The sequence below is a fragment of the Chinchilla lanigera genome, unplaced genomic scaffold (genome assembly GCF_000276665.1).
Source record: "Chinchilla lanigera isolate Chin_1 unplaced genomic scaffold, ChiLan1.0 scaffold00091, whole genome shotgun sequence".
Lineage (NCBI taxonomy): Eukaryota > Metazoa > Chordata > Mammalia > Rodentia > Chinchillidae > Chinchilla > Chinchilla lanigera.
This window is the reverse complement of record NW_004955492.1, coordinates 7476792-7493295: the sequence shown is the minus strand read 5'-3', so window position 1 is coordinate 7493295 and position 16504 is coordinate 7476792. Positions and strand designations below refer to the sequence as shown.

At 44.0% G+C, this 16504-nt stretch overlaps 2 protein-coding genes across 2 annotated transcripts in view; one reads left to right on the top strand and one right to left on the bottom strand.

Moving 5' to 3' along the window:
- Positions 1–4216, top strand: part of Gnpat (glyceronephosphate O-acyltransferase) — a 30511-nt gene extending 26295 nt beyond the window's left edge. Inside the window, exons 12-16 of the mRNA XM_005404978.2 lie at positions 233–373; positions 1606–1705; positions 1787–1880; positions 2411–2472; positions 3923–4216. Of these exons, the coding sequence (XP_005405035.1) occupies positions 233–373; positions 1606–1705; positions 1787–1880; positions 2411–2472; positions 3923–3966 (441 nt within the window). The 3' untranslated portion in view covers positions 3967–4216. The remainder of the gene's footprint in view (positions 1–232; positions 374–1605; positions 1706–1786; positions 1881–2410; positions 2473–3922) is intronic.
- A 7893-nt stretch (positions 4217–12109) lies between these two features.
- Exoc8 (exocyst complex component 8) lies at positions 12110–16430 on the bottom strand. The gene has a single exon (XM_005404976.2). It carries the CDS (start codon positions 16285–16287, stop codon positions 14131–14133), a length of 2157 nt encoding a protein of 718 aa, XP_005405033.1. The 5' UTR covers positions 16288–16430; the 3' UTR covers positions 12110–14130.
- Between the last annotated feature and the right edge of the window lie 74 nt (positions 16431–16504).

The window sequence follows — 16504 nt, the reverse complement described above, 5'->3', positions numbered from 1 at the left end:
AGGTCATCACGCATGTTGTGGTTTCACAAATATTTTATGTGTTTAAGGCTCAGCATTTTGAATGTTACAGTGTTACAGTAGATGCCTCTCTGGCTTTGGTCAGCAGCTTGTTAGTTCTGGGGGAGTCATGAGATTAGCTTGGGCTCTCATTGGGGCTGCATGTACTGAGATCAGCAAGTGCCTGTGAACCCAAATTTGTGTGTGTGCCATGGCTTCCCCTCTCCCCTTCTAGGACTTTGAAGAAGGCTGTTACCTGCTTTGTAAAAGTGAGACCATCCAGGTGACCACAAAGGACATCCTTGTTACAGAGAAAGGAAATACTGTGTTGGAATTTCTAGTAGGACTCTTTAAACCTTTTGTGGAATGTTATCAGGTATGAAAATTTGGCAAGTTATCTTTCGTGCCCTCTATATCAAATGTAAGACTTTCCACCCTGTGTTTCTTTCTGCTCTGAAGGGGAAGTGTCTACCCCAGGTGAATGGTGGAACTAGACTGATGAATACTGTGAATGATTTCACCTCTTAAGTGTACACAGGAGGAGGTTTGATCCCTCACAGACCCAAGAGGATAACAACTAGTAAGGCCTTGGAGTATTCATGTAATTACAATTACATGAACTACTGTAGTTATACTGTCTTAGGTCTCTTGTTCTTAGTATGTAGCAGAGTGTTCGATACAGAGTAGGCATTTAGTGAAAGCAACACCAGATTGATACAAAAAGTCAGTTACTTATGTTACTAAATTCTAATGTTGAAAAAGAAAGAAAGTGGCTGGGATATAGCTCAGTAGCACAAGTACCTGCCTGGCAATCACAAGGTCCTGAGTTTGATTCCTGGTACAAAAAAAAAAAAAAAAAAGAAAGAAAGAAAGAAAGAAAGAAAGAAAAAGTTCAAAGGTGAGTATCATAAGAGCTTGCAGAGCTGTGGGGAGTAGGTAGAGAAAGGGGATGGTGCACATGCCAGGAGGACTAAATGCCAGCTCTCAGAGGGAGAGTAGGGGTTTGACTGGGAACTGTGGGGGCTGTGTACATTTGTGTGAAGAGAGCTCTGTTTCTCACTTCCGTGTGTGCACACACTGGCTGTGGACACTGGACCAGCCTCCTGGCACAGTGGCATTTCTGGCCCATGAGGTGACTCCTCCTTGCACAAAGTCTGTCCCTGAGCAGGCACTTGATAAACGTTAGTTCTACGTTTAATCACCTTTCTGCAGTGGAAATCGCCCAGTATCTTAGGGCTGAGCGCTTACTTAGGTATATTCAGAGAAAAAGACCAAGTTACAAGCATCTAGGTCCTCTCCTCATGTAGCGTAAGAAGTGTGCAGCTGCTAGTCATTAGCTTGTACCCGACAAAGATGAGCAGTTCAACTTTAATAATTGTTGCTATTATTTAAAACTTTTTTTTATAATTTAAAAAACAATAGAAGCTCAAAAAAGACATCTTTAAAATTCTGCAGCTTTTCTCTGCTGAAGCCTTGCAGGGTCTGCATCCTGCTCCATTATGATACGTCATTTTTTTTAGAGGGCAGGGTAAAGTTTTTTGCTGTTCTCTTATTTTTGGCTACCTTTTTTCTCCTCTCCGTTCCTCTCAACCTCCTTTTTAAAATCAGATAATTTGCAAATACCTTTTGCATGAAGAAGAGGACCACTTCACTGAGAAACACTACTTGGCTGCAGTTAGAAAATTCACAAATCAGCTTCTCGATCAAGGTCAGTCATGCCTCTGCTGGTGGTGATTTCTTTCATTTGAGAACCAAAAATGATCCTTTAATTCTTCCTCCCCCACTTCAGGCACCTCTCAGTGTTACGATGTTTTATCTTCGGATGTGCAGAAAAATGCCTTAGCTGCTTACGTGAGACTTGGTGTGGTAGAGAGGAAAAAGGTGTAAGTACTGTATAGGGCCCACAGGTGCCAACCGAGCAGGGACAGCAAGTGCCACTGAGGCACAAAATCCAGAGGAATGTGGGGACAGATCCTTGGGACAGGCCATGCTGTACTTTATGTGTCTGTCCCCTGGTGCGTTAGTCTCATCACCCTGGACTCCTTGCACAGTTATGAGTGAAAATGAAACCAAAGCAAGTAAGAAAGTATGATGGGCCAGTGGCTTGGTTTTATCTAACACTGAAATGTATAGATTAATCATGAGGAACATTTTTGAGGGGGGTGTGTGTGTGTGGCTGGATGGATAGACAGATGTTCTCCTACGTGAATGAAAGTAATCATGATGAAGCTTACTGTGTAGACTGTTGCAGTCACAGGCCTGTAAGACCTGTCACCCATTGCAGACTGGCTGGAAAAAGACCATGTGCAGGGAGCTCATTAGGGTACATGCAGTCAGGAACAAAAAACATATTGAAGAGCTGTCTTTTTGCTCTGGTTTATGCATTAACAAGGCTGCTTGTTCTTCCTTCCAGAAATAATGACAACGTATACAGTGTGAATGAGCCTGCATTGAGAAAATTAGAAGAGATGCTTGGTAAGTGTGTGGTTTAATAAAACATGATGCATTTTCACCTGTGTTTATTAGTGTTTATCAAAATGGGAAAGCAGGGCCGGGCGTGGTGGTGCACGCCTGTAATCCCTGCACTCGGGAGACTGAGGCAGGAGGATCATTGTGAGTTCGAGGCCACCTGGGCTACATAGTGAGCTCAAGGCCAGCCTGAACTACATAGTGAGACCCTGTCTCTAAAAGACAATCAATCAATCAATAAAATGGGAAAGCAAACCCTAGCACCAAATCCTTTATCAAAACAAACAATAGAGTTCTGATATAAGGAAGACTGTTGATATAGTCTAGAATTTCCAGAAGGAACTAGATAGAAACTGCAAGGAAAATTAACCAGGAAGCCCAAAACGGGCAGTGTGGTGCAAAACAGAGGTTCAGTTCCTGATGCCACTGATGGGAGCCAGACCCGCCCCTCCAGTCATGGTGAGGCTGCCTCTCATTCTGCTCCTGCCTGCTGCCCTCTGTCTCCAGTCTTGGGTCTCTTCCAGGTGAGGAACTGGGGTCAGAGTCGTATCACACAGCCTTTGTGAACTCAGAATTAGGACTTAGAGGACATCCTTCGGAGAACAGTTTAACCTTCCCTCTTCCCTAGACCCAGTCAGCCTATAAGAAGTCACTCAGCCCAGCAAAGGCAAGCCATTGGTTTTGTGGACATGGCAGAGAAGAACCTTGACATGAACAGACAGATGGTCCAAGGAGGTCAAGAACACTTCTTGTAGGAATGACTGGACCATTCTAGAAGGGGAAGATGTTAATATGTAAAACAAATGATTGTCTGTTGATTAAATTTGATAAGCACTGTATCACTAAGTAGATTTTTACAGTTAGTATTTTTGCACCTAAACTTAAATCAGGACATTTGTCACGGCTGCATGGAAGAGCTTTGGGCAGGTATTTATAGGGGTTGGGAAAGCCAGGACTGGGAAGGTGGAGGAAGGAGACCGGTCAAAGAGGAAGGCGAGAAGGGCAGCTGTATCCCTGATGTGGACAGGGAGGATGAAGTAGGAGACCCTGTGAGAGAAAATGTGTAGATCAGAGTCCCAACTTTCCATGTACACCATGCCTGAAATCTGAGTATGTCATCTAAAAACTCAGCTTCACATTTGGTAGTGAAGAGCTCGCGCCTCACATCGTTGCCAGGGGTGACAAAATATCACATGCATGGCGGGAAGCAGAAATGAATATGAATGTACTAGAACACACTAGTTGGCTCCTGGCTCTGCCTTGCCGGTCCTGGGCACACCAGTACCTCTGGACATTTGCTGTTTCCCTGGGTGGTGGGCCACCATGCGCACTGGTGCTCATCAGCCTACAAAGGTCTGCAAAGCACTGATACCCTCTTAGGCTGTTGCTTAAGAGAGCTGCACAAAGAAGCACAAAATCAGTGTCATTTCTTGAGCTGTTTCTTTGTTTGTCTCAGGTTGTAAAACACCAATAGGAAAACCAGTCACCGCAAAACTTTAATAATCACCAAGCAGTTGCGGAAAGTTTGGGTGCATAATTACTGTTACAAAAGACTCACTGCTGCAGACAGGAATGTCCCGGAAGAGACGCATCTTGTGTTTTGCAAGACTGTGAATTGCGGACGAGCAGAGGAGTTGATCAGTGTGAGCCATCAGGGTAATTTTCCAGCCATGACGGTTAATGGCGTTTGTGTCCCACTCTGTGTGTGTGTTTTAAAATAAAACAGTCTTTTGAACATGTGTTTGGAAAAGCAGCTTCCATTTCACTGATACTTTTTGACTTCCTACATGTTGTTAACTTTTGTGTTGAATTCTGTGATAAAGCACATCAACACTAGAAGCTCCTGCTATTCAAAGAAAAGTGAGCTGGCGCAGTGGTGCACGCCTGTAATCCCGGCACTGGGGCAAGACGGTTGCAAGTTAGCTGCTCTAACAGTACTATATAAGCCTAGCTTCAGACTGTGTGTACAAGGTGTATGTGGAGCATACATGAATTTTATGTTTATACTTGGGGTCAGATCTTGATGATGTCTCATTATGGACATGGAAATATTTCAAAACCTAAAAAATATTAAAAATCAAAAACAGTTTTGATTCCAAGTATTTCAGACAAGGAACACTCAACCTGTATCTTCCATTCTTATCATTCTTGCTTCAATTAAAGTTATCTTAAGGACAAGACTGGCCCATGTATGTAATAAATTAGCTTTAAATTTTGCCATCCAATGGCCTTAGTTAATAAAATTGAATCAGTCAAAATATGTACAACAGAAATGCTGTGTGACATACTGTGATTGCGCTAAAGCACTTGGGGAAGACAGCACTGGGGCCTGGCGTAAGCCACTCTGTGTGGAAACCAAGCGCAGGATTGAGTAGACGCTTTTACTGTGGTGAGTTTAGGAACTGGGGGAAGGGACAGTAGAGGGGGTGTGCAAAGAAAATAGTGATCAGAGGTCCTTGCTCCTGGAGAGCCTGAAAGATTCCTCAAAAAACTGCAAATAGAAATTATAAGGCCTAGCCGGGTGTAGTGGCGCACACCTGTAATCGCAGCACTCGGGCGGCTGAGGCAGAAGGATCATTGCAAGTTTGAGACCAGCCTGGGCTACAAAGTGAACTCAAGGCCAGCCTGAAGTGCATAGCAAGACCCTGTCTCAAAAAGACAAAAAAAAAAAAAAAATTACAAGGCTGGGGATATAGCTCAGAGGCACAGCACCTGCCTGGCAAGTGGTAGGCCATGAGTTCAATTCCCACTACCAAAAAAAAGAAATTACATTCAACCCATCTTTATCTGTTTGGGTCCCTTCCCATGTCTATCTCTTTGGTTCTCTTCCTGAATGAGTTAAAGTCATCATATTACAATGCTACCAAATACCCATGTTTATAGCAGCACAGTTCACAGTAGTTAAATTGTGGAAGCAGCATATATCCTCATCAAAGAATGAATGGATTGAAAAATAGTGCTGTAGGCTGGGTATAGTGGTGCATGCCTGTAATCTCAGCACTTGCGAGGCTGAGGCAGGATTCACTGTGAGTCTCAGGTCAGCCTGAACTACGTGGTGAGACCTTGTCTCAAAAAAGCAAAAACCAAACGAGAGTGCTATATATACACAAGGGAGTACTTCTTAGCCATAAAGATAAATTAGAGTCATATGTAGGAAAATGGATAGGTCTTGAGACCATAATAAAGTAAAATTAATCAGACACAAAAAGTTAACTATCACATGGTTTTCGTGACCTAGGAAAAACACAAACTATAAATAATTTAAAAGCTAAAATAGAAACGCTAGGAAGCAGGGAAGTAGACTCTGGTGATGGAAGGGTTGGGGGAAGGAGGGAAAGCAGAGGGTAGGGATGGGGAAAGGGAATTAGAAGCGATCAAGATGCAATATGTGTGTGTACCAGTTCCCCAAGATGAGCTTCATGTGTCACAAACATACTAAACATTGAATTCTTTTTCTTTAAAAAAAAGGTCAAATGAACAAGAATCATGAACAATGAAATAAAAGAGAAAGGTTTCAGCATACTAATGGAGGATGTATCAAATCAGTCTCTAGCAGCCGAGATCAATCTTTGTGAGAGACATTTGAATTGGAATCTTAAGTGCCAAAGTCGGTGAAGAGCTTAAAATGTGGTTCTGGAATACCTACTTCTGAATTCTGTGAAGTTTGCGTTCGTTCTAGAAGCCAGGCCCTCTGTCTGTCTTGTACACACAGGTTGAAGAGCTGGTGTGTTAGGCCACACATTGAGAAGAGCCCCCGCTAGGGGTCTTGCTTGAGACCAGGATTCTCGTGTGTATAGACTAAGCAGAAGCTGAATGGTGTTCCTGCATGGAGTGCTGTCAAACAGGCACTCAACTGCTGCCTGCTGGGCAGAGCAGGCTGCAGGTCCAGGACAGTTGCTCCACAGGTGTGTTTTTGTCGGGGGAACAGGGTTTTCCATATGAAAAACAGGGTTTTTCACTGTGTAGCCCACGCCAGCCTTGAACCCGTGGCGATCCTCCTACCTCAGCCTCCTAGGTGGTAGGGTTGTGGGCTTACACTACCACACCTGGCTTAGATGTGCTTTTTAACAGAATCTCCAGACACCCAATTTGGTTACCTTTCTCCCCCATGACACGTCCTGTACTTGTGCATGTCTGTGTTGGTTACTTTTCTCATTGCTGAGACAAAATACTTAACACCCAAAATTAAGGAAGGAAAGGTTTATTTAGCTCACAGTTTGTAGAGGTTTCAGTCCATAATCAGCTGGCGGCAAGGCAGGGTGGCATGGCACGGGGGCAACAGTTCAAGGCGGCAGAAGACAGCAAAAGCAGCAAGAGCAAAAAGGGGGAGAATAAGCCTCTTTTCCTTGCTTATATTGTAAGCAGGCTATCGCCCCGGCGCCTAAGGCACTTGCAGCACTCACACCATTTCCATGCCCTCCTCTCGAACAGGGTGAGGATGTTTATAAAGTAAGGACCCTGGCTCCTTGCTGAGGGGCTTAGTTATAAATTTCTCAAGTTGACACAATGTATCAACCATTATAATATGGAAGACTAAGATGATCTTTAATTTTTCACTTGTTGGTAACCAATGTCAGGTTTGAACAAAGACTGTAGTTTGGGTGCAAGTGGCTAGATTTGTCTCCTCCTCAGCTTGGGTGTTAGAGCCAGGAAAGCAAGTAAATGGGGGACTGGGGTGCAGGGAAGATCGGGTGAGACTGAGCTCCAGGTGCTGCAGAGGGTTTACAACCTTCTCAGTCCCTCGCCCAACCATTGTTCCAAGACACTCCAAGTAAACCTGAAGTCTTTGTGAAAGCAGACCTGCTTCCTAGGAAATAGTGGCTTCATAGCAGTGTCCACCGCACACCGCCTCCACCCCACACACCCACAACCACGGCTTTAAACCGCACTGCTGACCCTAGACCGCTTCACTCTCCTGGCCATAAATTATAGAGCTGCCAGCACTTTGAAGTAAAAAGGAAGACCCAAAGCATCTAGTTCTGTAGGGCCATCTCCCATGCAGGCACAATACATAGAACAGCATCTGGAAATGCGTTGAGTTTGAAACCCACGTCTGCCGTACAGGTGCCCTCAATGTACCGAACCTCTGGCACATCTTAGCAACACTGCACTGTCATCCCGTGGCTGATGGAGCTAGAGCTGCTGTGGCTGCAGCATTGTGAGAGAGGATCCTACTGCATACTGCTAGCCTGGGAAAAGAACTAAAATTTGAAGTACAACACTTAAATTAAACAAAAAAAAATTGAAAGTAGAAACATTGTAAGATGGGGCCATCTATACCTGCCTTGTGTGGTCTTGTATGATTTATATATGCTCGCAAAGCCTCATAAAATGGGATGGTTGCAGTACCTCTCTGGGGGTTGGGATTATTGGATGTGGTGTAGCTGTCAGTGCTGCTATGATAAAATATCTGATGTTGGGTAATTTATAGATGACAAGGGTATTTCTTACATTTCTGGAGGTTGGGAAACCCATGTAAAGGCACCAAAACAAGTTTGCTGCAGCCCTTCCGTAAGGTGATGGCCCCATCTTCATGGTCTAATTGCCTTTAAAACCTTCACTTTTGGGGATGAAGATTAAACAGATGAGAGCTGGGGACATAGCTCAGCGGCACAGTGCCTGCCTGGCAAGTGTGAGGTCCTGAGTTTGACTCCTGGTACCAAAGGGGAAAAAAAAAAGATTAAACAGATGAAATTGGGACTCCTCCTGCCCCCCTCCCTAGCTGGGATTACAGTTGTGTGCCACCACCACATCTGGCTCTTCTGTCTGGATTTTGAAAAGCATTTCTCAAATTACTCTGAAGGCAAAGCCATTTTGAACACAAACTATTTGCTTTCTCAGAAAGTTCTAATGATCTCTACTCTTTAATTTTTGGAATGTTGGATGATATATTTTGTATGGGCCTTTTTCAGTCCTTCTTCTGGGTCTTCGACAGACCTTTTCAATAGGTCTGTATCCTTCAGTGCTGGGAAATGTTCTTGTATTGTTTATTACTGATCTCTTCTGTTTGTTTTTTCCAGTAGTGGAGATTGAACCCAAGTCCTTCACACTGAGCTATATCTTTAGCCTCTAATTCATTTTAAAATTTTGAGACAGGGTCTCAGTTGCTAAATTGCCCAGATAGGACTCTTGCTTGGGCTTGGCATTAAAATGCCACCAACAATATGAAAATTTGTGGGGAAATGGGATGCTGACATTTTTTACTCTAAAATGAATTATAAATGGAGCAAAACTTCAAGTTACAATAAATAAATTACAAGAAAAATACATATCTTTTGTTTTTGTTGAGACGGGGTCTCACTATAATTCAGGCTGTTCTCAGCCTTGTGAGTGCTGGGATAACAGACGTGCACCACAACACCCAGCAAGAAAAACATTTTTAGACTTAAGAGTGAACAAGTCCTTTTTTTTGTTGATTTTTTTGAGACAGGTTCTATGTAGTATAGGCTGGCCCTGAACTCCTGATCCTCCTGTCTCAGCTTCCTGAGTGCTGAGATTACAGCCGTGCACCACGACACCCAGAAAACAAGGTCTTTCTAAACCTGACCAGGGCCGGGGATATAGCTCAGTGGTATAAGTGCCTGCCTGGCAAGCGCAAGGTCCTGAGTTTAATTCCCAGTACCAACAAAACAAAACAAACAAACAAAAACTTCTGGTCACCAAAACAGAAGTCACAAAGAAAAACGCCCAGAGAAGTGTGGCTTCATAACTGATTAAAACTTAACCACACTGTGAAAATAAATGAACATATAAACAAAATTACAGGGCTCACTTTTGCAGCACATATACTAAAATATAAACAAGTGACAAACTAAGAAAAATCTACAACCATAGCACACATTAATTTCCTAACTGTAGAGCCAGGTGTAGGGGCACATGCCTGTAATCCCAACACCTAGGAGGCTGAGGCAGGAGGATCTTGCAGGTTTGGGGCCAACCTGGGCTACAAAGGGAGTTAATGGCCAGCCTGAACTACACAGTGAGACCCTGTCTCAAAAAAACAAAAATTTTGTAACTATACAATAAATTCCCAAATCATAATGCAAAGATAATAGAAGAATGGCAACAAATATAAAGTTTTTTGAATAGAAAGGAAATACAGTTGCTCAACCACACTCAAAAAATACAAATGAGACACTTTTCCACAGAGGACTAGTAAAAAATAGGACTACCTTTATTATTATGCATATTTTTAAGAGCATTCTTAGAAACAAGTACAGTAGTATTCCCTTATACTGTTGGGGAGAATATAAAATGGTACTATTCTTTTATTTTTTTATTTTAAAGAGAGTAGCATATGAGAAACAAACAAAAAAATAAAAATATGGAACGCTTCACGAATTTGCGTGTCATCCTTGCACAGGGGCCATGCTAATCTTCTCTGTATAGTTCCAGTTTTAGTATACGTGCTGCCGAAGCGAGCACGGTACTACTCTTCCGATGATCAATTTGACCCAAATTTTAAAAGTACAGTTTGGCAGGGCAATGCCTGTCCACGTATCTTTCAGATATATTCACTTGCACACAGACTTACCTGTATGCATGGAGCTTCTTCAGGAATTTTTTGTAATCACAAAAATCTGAAGTCAACAAATTGTAAATGGAAAATTATAATTAATCCATCAACTATGAAGATAATTCTCACAGAAAAAAGCATAGTGGAGGTATAGTATTGATGTGGTCTTAAAAATCCTGAATTGCTCAGTAAGAGCAAGATCTTGAACTGCATGTGTGGTATGACCCAATTTCCAGGGGGAAATGCACAGGGTTGCCTTGGGGAGTGATTGTGCGCAGGTTTGGTTGGGGGGGGGATGAGGGGAGCTTTGGCTCTTCATACCTTGTGAACACACTGAGGTGCTCTCGGGCAGCAGGTACTGTACACCTTTCCCGTGCTCTGCTGTCCCTTTGAGCAGGTTTCTTCCTGTGACACCTGCATCACCAGTCTCTGCTCATGGTACGCTCTTCCTTTCTCTTTGTAGGTCTGTTCTGTCCATTTTTCAAGGACCAGTACTTCAGACCATTACTTTCATGGGAACTTCTCAATCTCTTCAAATTATCCTACTTTCTTCCTCCTCAGTATTATTGCTATACCTAGCTGAGAAATCATAATTTTTATTTGTTGACTTTCTCCAATTTTGAAGCATTTTAAGAGGAGAAAACATGCTTCATTTTGTCTTCCCTGCCCTCACACTCCGGCATTTTGAAGCACAGCATTAATACTTGAATATATGTTACTGCTTCCTCCATATATACACTTTACTTACCAAAAAAAAAAAAAAGCAGAACCTTGTCATTGACTCCTTCGTCTTGAGGCCTGCATCTATTTTCTTTATTTAGGGATGTGCAGATGGCATAAAATTGATTTTTTTTTCATAAAATTGAATTTTTAGGGTAAATGCACATTTTGTACAGCTGGAATCTCTCACTCAAGGCAATCCTAAGAAAACAGATCTAATTTATTTACAATTCTGACAGTAAGCAGACGCTTATTTAAATTAGCTAACAGCTTTCTATCCTCCCCCCATAAATACAATAAAAAACAATGAATATTTCAGTAACAGGAACATAAGAATGTGAAATCTGATTAATGAAGATAGATATAACAGTGTAATATCAACTTTATCCAGTGTAAGAACATTTTAAAGCTTTATTTTATAAAACACTTTAGAGTTCCTTATAACAGCATATCAAAAGTGAAATGTACACATTGATTTTATACTCCATGTTAAGTCCCAAATTCCCAATCCTTGGTAAGAGAGCAAGTTGCAAGATACAAGTATTGAAAACTAAACTATAGGTAGTATGTTAAACAAAAAATAAGTTTTTTAGCACTTAAGTGAAATGAGGCTTTAATCAAAAAAAGACTGTAATTCCACAGTCTTTTTTCCAAAAGCAGTAATTAAGCCAATCAAGCCTGTGACCCCAAGCTCACGTGACAGGTATGCTTGAAGCAAATGAGAAAATATAATCAATGCTAAGCGGCACTCAGCACGTACTATATTTCTGCATTCAATTTTAGAACTTGTTCTACAGTCTAATGAGAAAAAAGGACCAGAGAAAACAGCTCTGACCCCACGCTGGGGAATGCAGTTAACTTTATGTCCAGCACAGAGGTACATTACAAAACTGGCAGATGTAATCAGCTTCCCACACTGAATGATTCACTGAAGCATACTTCCTTCAGCTACAATTCTCATTAAGGAACACACACATTCTTAACAGAAGAAAATTCTGTACTTCCAGTTTTAAAAAGCAAGCAGTTTTATGAAGAAGCAACCATTTATATATCTGAGAATACACATTTAAGTTTTCACAACTCCATACCTAAGAGGAACTTTCAGAACTATCATTTCACAGATCTTGTGCCATATTTACACAGTTCATATTTTCTACATTAGAAACTGTAAATGGCAAAAAATAATAATAATCACAAAACTTTATAAAATTCAAGTTTCCAGTGATTTTTTAAAAAAGTGTAACTGTCATTGTTCAGCTAAGATATCCAGTTATGGCATATAGAAAATCCTAGATATGTGAAAAAAAAAATCCTAATAGCTTTTATATGTATATACTGGGAATTGAACCCAAGGGCTTTTGCACTGAGCTATATCCCCAGCCCTTTTATTTTCTGAGACAAGTTCTCACTAAGTCACTAAGTTGCCCAGGCGGGGCTTTAACTTGGAATCCTCCTGCCTCAGCCTCTCAGAGTACTGAGATTATTGACATACTCCTTACCCCTGGCCCTTCTCACCTTTTATATATCGATAGTTTAAAATGGATTACAAGTTTAAGCCCAGCCTGGCCAATTTAGCAAGACCCTGTCTCAAGATTTTAAGAAAGGGCTAGTGATACAGTTCAGTATATCCCAGTATGGTTCAATCCCAGTATGGTGTGGGGAGGGAAGACAGCTAAAAGAAAAGTGCTAGTCTGGCATCTGAGTAATTAAAGAGTCTTATAACCTTGAGTCACTACTCAGAATCCATGTTAGGTTTCACATAATTTTCAGTCTCAACACCGTCATTTTTATTCAGATAAGAGAAATGACCTTTAGAAATCATGGACATCGCAAATGGCACTTAAGGAAAAGAATCACAAGATGCTACCAAAAAAAAAAAAAAAAAAATCTCAGCAAAAACAATTATTTCAAATAATGAAGAATGTTAGTACACAGTGGAAACATGGTTTAGAAACCCTGGGAAGCTCACATTTCTTATTTCTGTTTTACTAAGCAATATGAATTAAGCATTATAATCTGAAGTGCTTTTAAACACAAGGAAGTAAAAAACAAAACAACAAAGTAGGCCAGGCACGATGGCACATGCCTAATCCCAGCACTTGGCAGGCTGAGGCAGGAGACTGCTATGAGTTCAAGACCAGCCACGGCTATCTAATGATTTCAAGGCCACCCCAAACTACATAGTAATATCCTGTCTCAAAAAAGAAAATGCAGCAGGGAGCATTCTGGGATTCACAGAGTTTCTTCTTCCCTCATCTCTGTTCTCTTACTTTGTTACAAAAAGAACCTAAAACAAATCTTTGCTCAAAGCAGTCATTTTTGAGAACAGTAAGACCTACATTTTTTTCCAACTCCTCAGCCACCCAAACCCTGAAATCCACAGATTTCAACAGACACTTTTTCATTTGCCTGCAAACTGAGCTACAATGTAACCGGCACTGAAGTGTGGTGGAGGGCTGAAAGTCACTGGCTATTGCCAAGGTTCCTCAATGTGTCTTGTTTGTATTATGACTTTTTAAAAATTTAGTATGATAAACACTCCAGCTGGAAATTTACACATTTCTGAAATATGTTGGGGGGAAAAAAACCCGTACTACTTCCAATTTCAAAGTAGATGCTTCCAAACCGAACAGATCAAGCTGCTAATCAGCAACTGAAAATAATCAGCCATTCAAATTATGGAAATGTTTGTTAAGGTGATTTTTTGTTTCTTGTTTTTGTTTTCTGCCTAGCACTGGAGATAAATTCAGGGATGTTCCACCACTGAACCACATCTCCAGACATTTTCTTTTGAGATAGGGTCTCACTAAATTGCCTGGACTGGCCTTAGCCTTTCCAGTAACTGGGATTACTAGCACGAGCCACCTTGCCCCCAGCTCCTGGTTTTCATGAAAGTGTCCTCTTGTATTCTGTGAGGATGGAAATGTCTGACATCCACACACAGCTACTTTCAAGAAGTAATTCCCAAGACACATTTTCCCAACTCCTTTCTTTTTCCCTAATTGTTCAGTTACAGTTTAAGGAGGACAAATCTATGAGGCAGGGTCTGGATGGCACTATACCCTTTAAGAAAAGAAATATTTTGGTGCACTGGGAAACTTCACAACATAATGTGTATTTATAGACATTTTTTTCTTGCATGAGAAAGTATGTTTTGACTCAAAAATACACTGCAGTTCTACAGTGGAACGTGCTATTAAAGAATTAGCATAATTTAAAAGGAAAGCATAGATAGTATGTTTTAATAATTCCTATATTTTCATTATTTGGACTTAAATTAACATGTCTTTTTTCCTTTTGATTTTGCATTTCTAAGGATTTTTACATTTTTGAGAGCTATTTCAAATTATCACAGAAATACTAATGTAACAACATAAATATAAATAACACATAAGCAATATGTATGCACACACAAGCAGACCCAAACATCAGACCACTGAAGTTGTACTCTCGGGGTTCACACGCATGAGTCTAGAGGTGTTCCTCAGGTCCTGGAGCTGCTTGGCAGGTTTCCCCACACCTTCCTCAAACCTCTTCTCCACCACAGGGAGGACTGTCTCGTACAGAAAGGATGCGTTCTGTCTGATAAAAGCCTTCTTCTCCGGATCCTGCTCACACCGCAGACTGTAATCCACATGCTGAACAGCAACCAGGATGATTTCCACCAGGCTCTCCAGAAGCACCATGTGTAGCTCGGGGAAATACAGCTTCAGTGCCTCTTCCAGAAAGCCCATGGTCTGCTTGGTGAAGGCAACCACCGTGTAGCTCAAGTTCACCCAGCAATCATCGCCTGTGTACTGCTCAAAGTTACTCACCCCGCAACTCCTCATCTCTTCCTTGAGCTTGCTCAGGGCCTCAGGAGTCATGAGGTTCATCCGCCTCCACATCTCCTCCGAGTTGCGGTGTTTCGTGGCTTCGATGATGATCTCCTTGTAGCTGTGCAAGGCCCCCTGGATGTCTTTCACCAGCAGAGCATGGATGATAAAGGTGAGGTCCAGCCCAATCTCCCCCAGCTGCTGGCAGTGCTCTTTGGCCACCTTCACACACTCTGCAGCTGTCGAGAGGCTCTCCTTGCTGTCAAACACTTGCTTGCTGAAAGCATCCACAAACATGCCCATGGCTGACCTTGCCCAGACCACAAAGGCGGAGTAGCAGCCACTGTCGGTGCCTGCAAAGTCTGTCTCGAATTCCCTTGCAGTCTCCAGCAGGCTGGTGAAGAAGACATGGCAGAGCTTGTGAATGTAGAGGAGGGTGGCTCCTTCGATTCGGAGCTGCCGTATTGCAGTGTGCACAGCTGCTGCCCTGTTTCTCAGAAAGAGCTCACACGCCTTCGTGCACTGGCCCAGCCGGATTAGCTGAGAAACTGCCCTGCGAGTGGCCTTCGGGCCACCTCTCAGGGAGCGATCTGGGGAGAGTTCAAACACTAGCACCTCAGTGAGCTGCCTTACACGCTCATCCACTCTGGCCCTGAGTTCTTTCACAGGAGGTGAGCTAGGCTTGTCTTCTAAGTAGTGGTTCAGTTTGTCCAGAAGATCAACAGCGCCCTCAAAGTCCCTCTGGGCAATACAGACATCCAGGTCTTCCGGCAGCTCCTGGACCCACTCCACTGAGAGGTCCACCTTTTCTTCCTCTACCTCAGGAACAGCTGGCTCTTCGTCGTCATCGTCCTCAAACGGGTTGCTGGCCTTGCCAGTCACCTGCGGGGGCCCTCGCGCGGCCGCTGCCTCCTCCTGCTCCCTCCTTGTCTTCTCGCTAAGGGCCCTCTTGGTTTCCTCCAGCACTTCCAGCCACTCTCGTTTGATCTTGGCATTTTCTGCCTGAAAAATTCGGCTTTCCGGGAACATAAGCAACTTAAACATGTCCTTCATGGGCGGGTTGTCCTTCACATTGACCACAGCCAGGTCCTCCAGTTGGTACAACGCGTTGTAGCGGTACATGCCCCGTCGCTGCGGCAGCCAGGTGGCCACCAGCAGGCAGTCATTCATGAGGAAGCCGTGCACGCGCTGCAGTTGCACCATGTGATCTGCCTCATACTCCACCAGGTCCCCGTTGTACACCAGGTACTGCCCAGGCGTCTCCAGCAAGTGCCTGCAGCCCTCCACCTTCTCCAGGAGTGTGGTCAGCGTGCGCTGCTTGCCCTCCTCGCCCGCGCTGGGGCTGTCCCGCGGGGCGCCCGCTGGACCGGGCAGGAAGCCGGCCTGGCCGCGGCGGCGGTCCCGCGCCCCAGCGCCCGCCGCGTCCTCGCCTGCGGCGGCCCCCGCGGCAGCGGCGGGCAGCAGAGCCAACGGGATGCTCTCTAAACTACTCTTCTGCTCGGTCAGCAGGTGGCTAAGCTGGTACATTTCGCTCTCCAGGTAGGAGATCTCCCGCGCAGTCTCGATAAACTGCCGGTAGTTTTGGTAGACATTGCGCTTCAGGTTCTGCGCCGTCTCCTCTGCCAGCGCCTGCACGCGCTGTCGGTGCTCTTGCAGGTCGCGGTCCCCGTCCGACTGCTGCGACAGCTGCTTCACGTACAGCCGCGCCTCAAACCCCCCTGATTCCAGCTGTCGCCGCAGGCGGCTCGCCCCGCTGTCCGACATGGCCATCGCCCTCGCAGCGCGGGCCTCCTGCAGTTGCTGTCACTCGCCGCCGTCTAGCCCCACCCGAAATCCGCGGAACCCGGAGGCTGAGGGAGCGGGGCGTGAGCAAGACGAGGACGCCTGCGCCAGGACCGGGCGTCGAGCGCTGCGCCTGCGCCAGGGCCACACGTCACGCGCTGCGCCTGCGCCAGGGCTCACGTCACGCGCTGCGCCTGCACCGTAG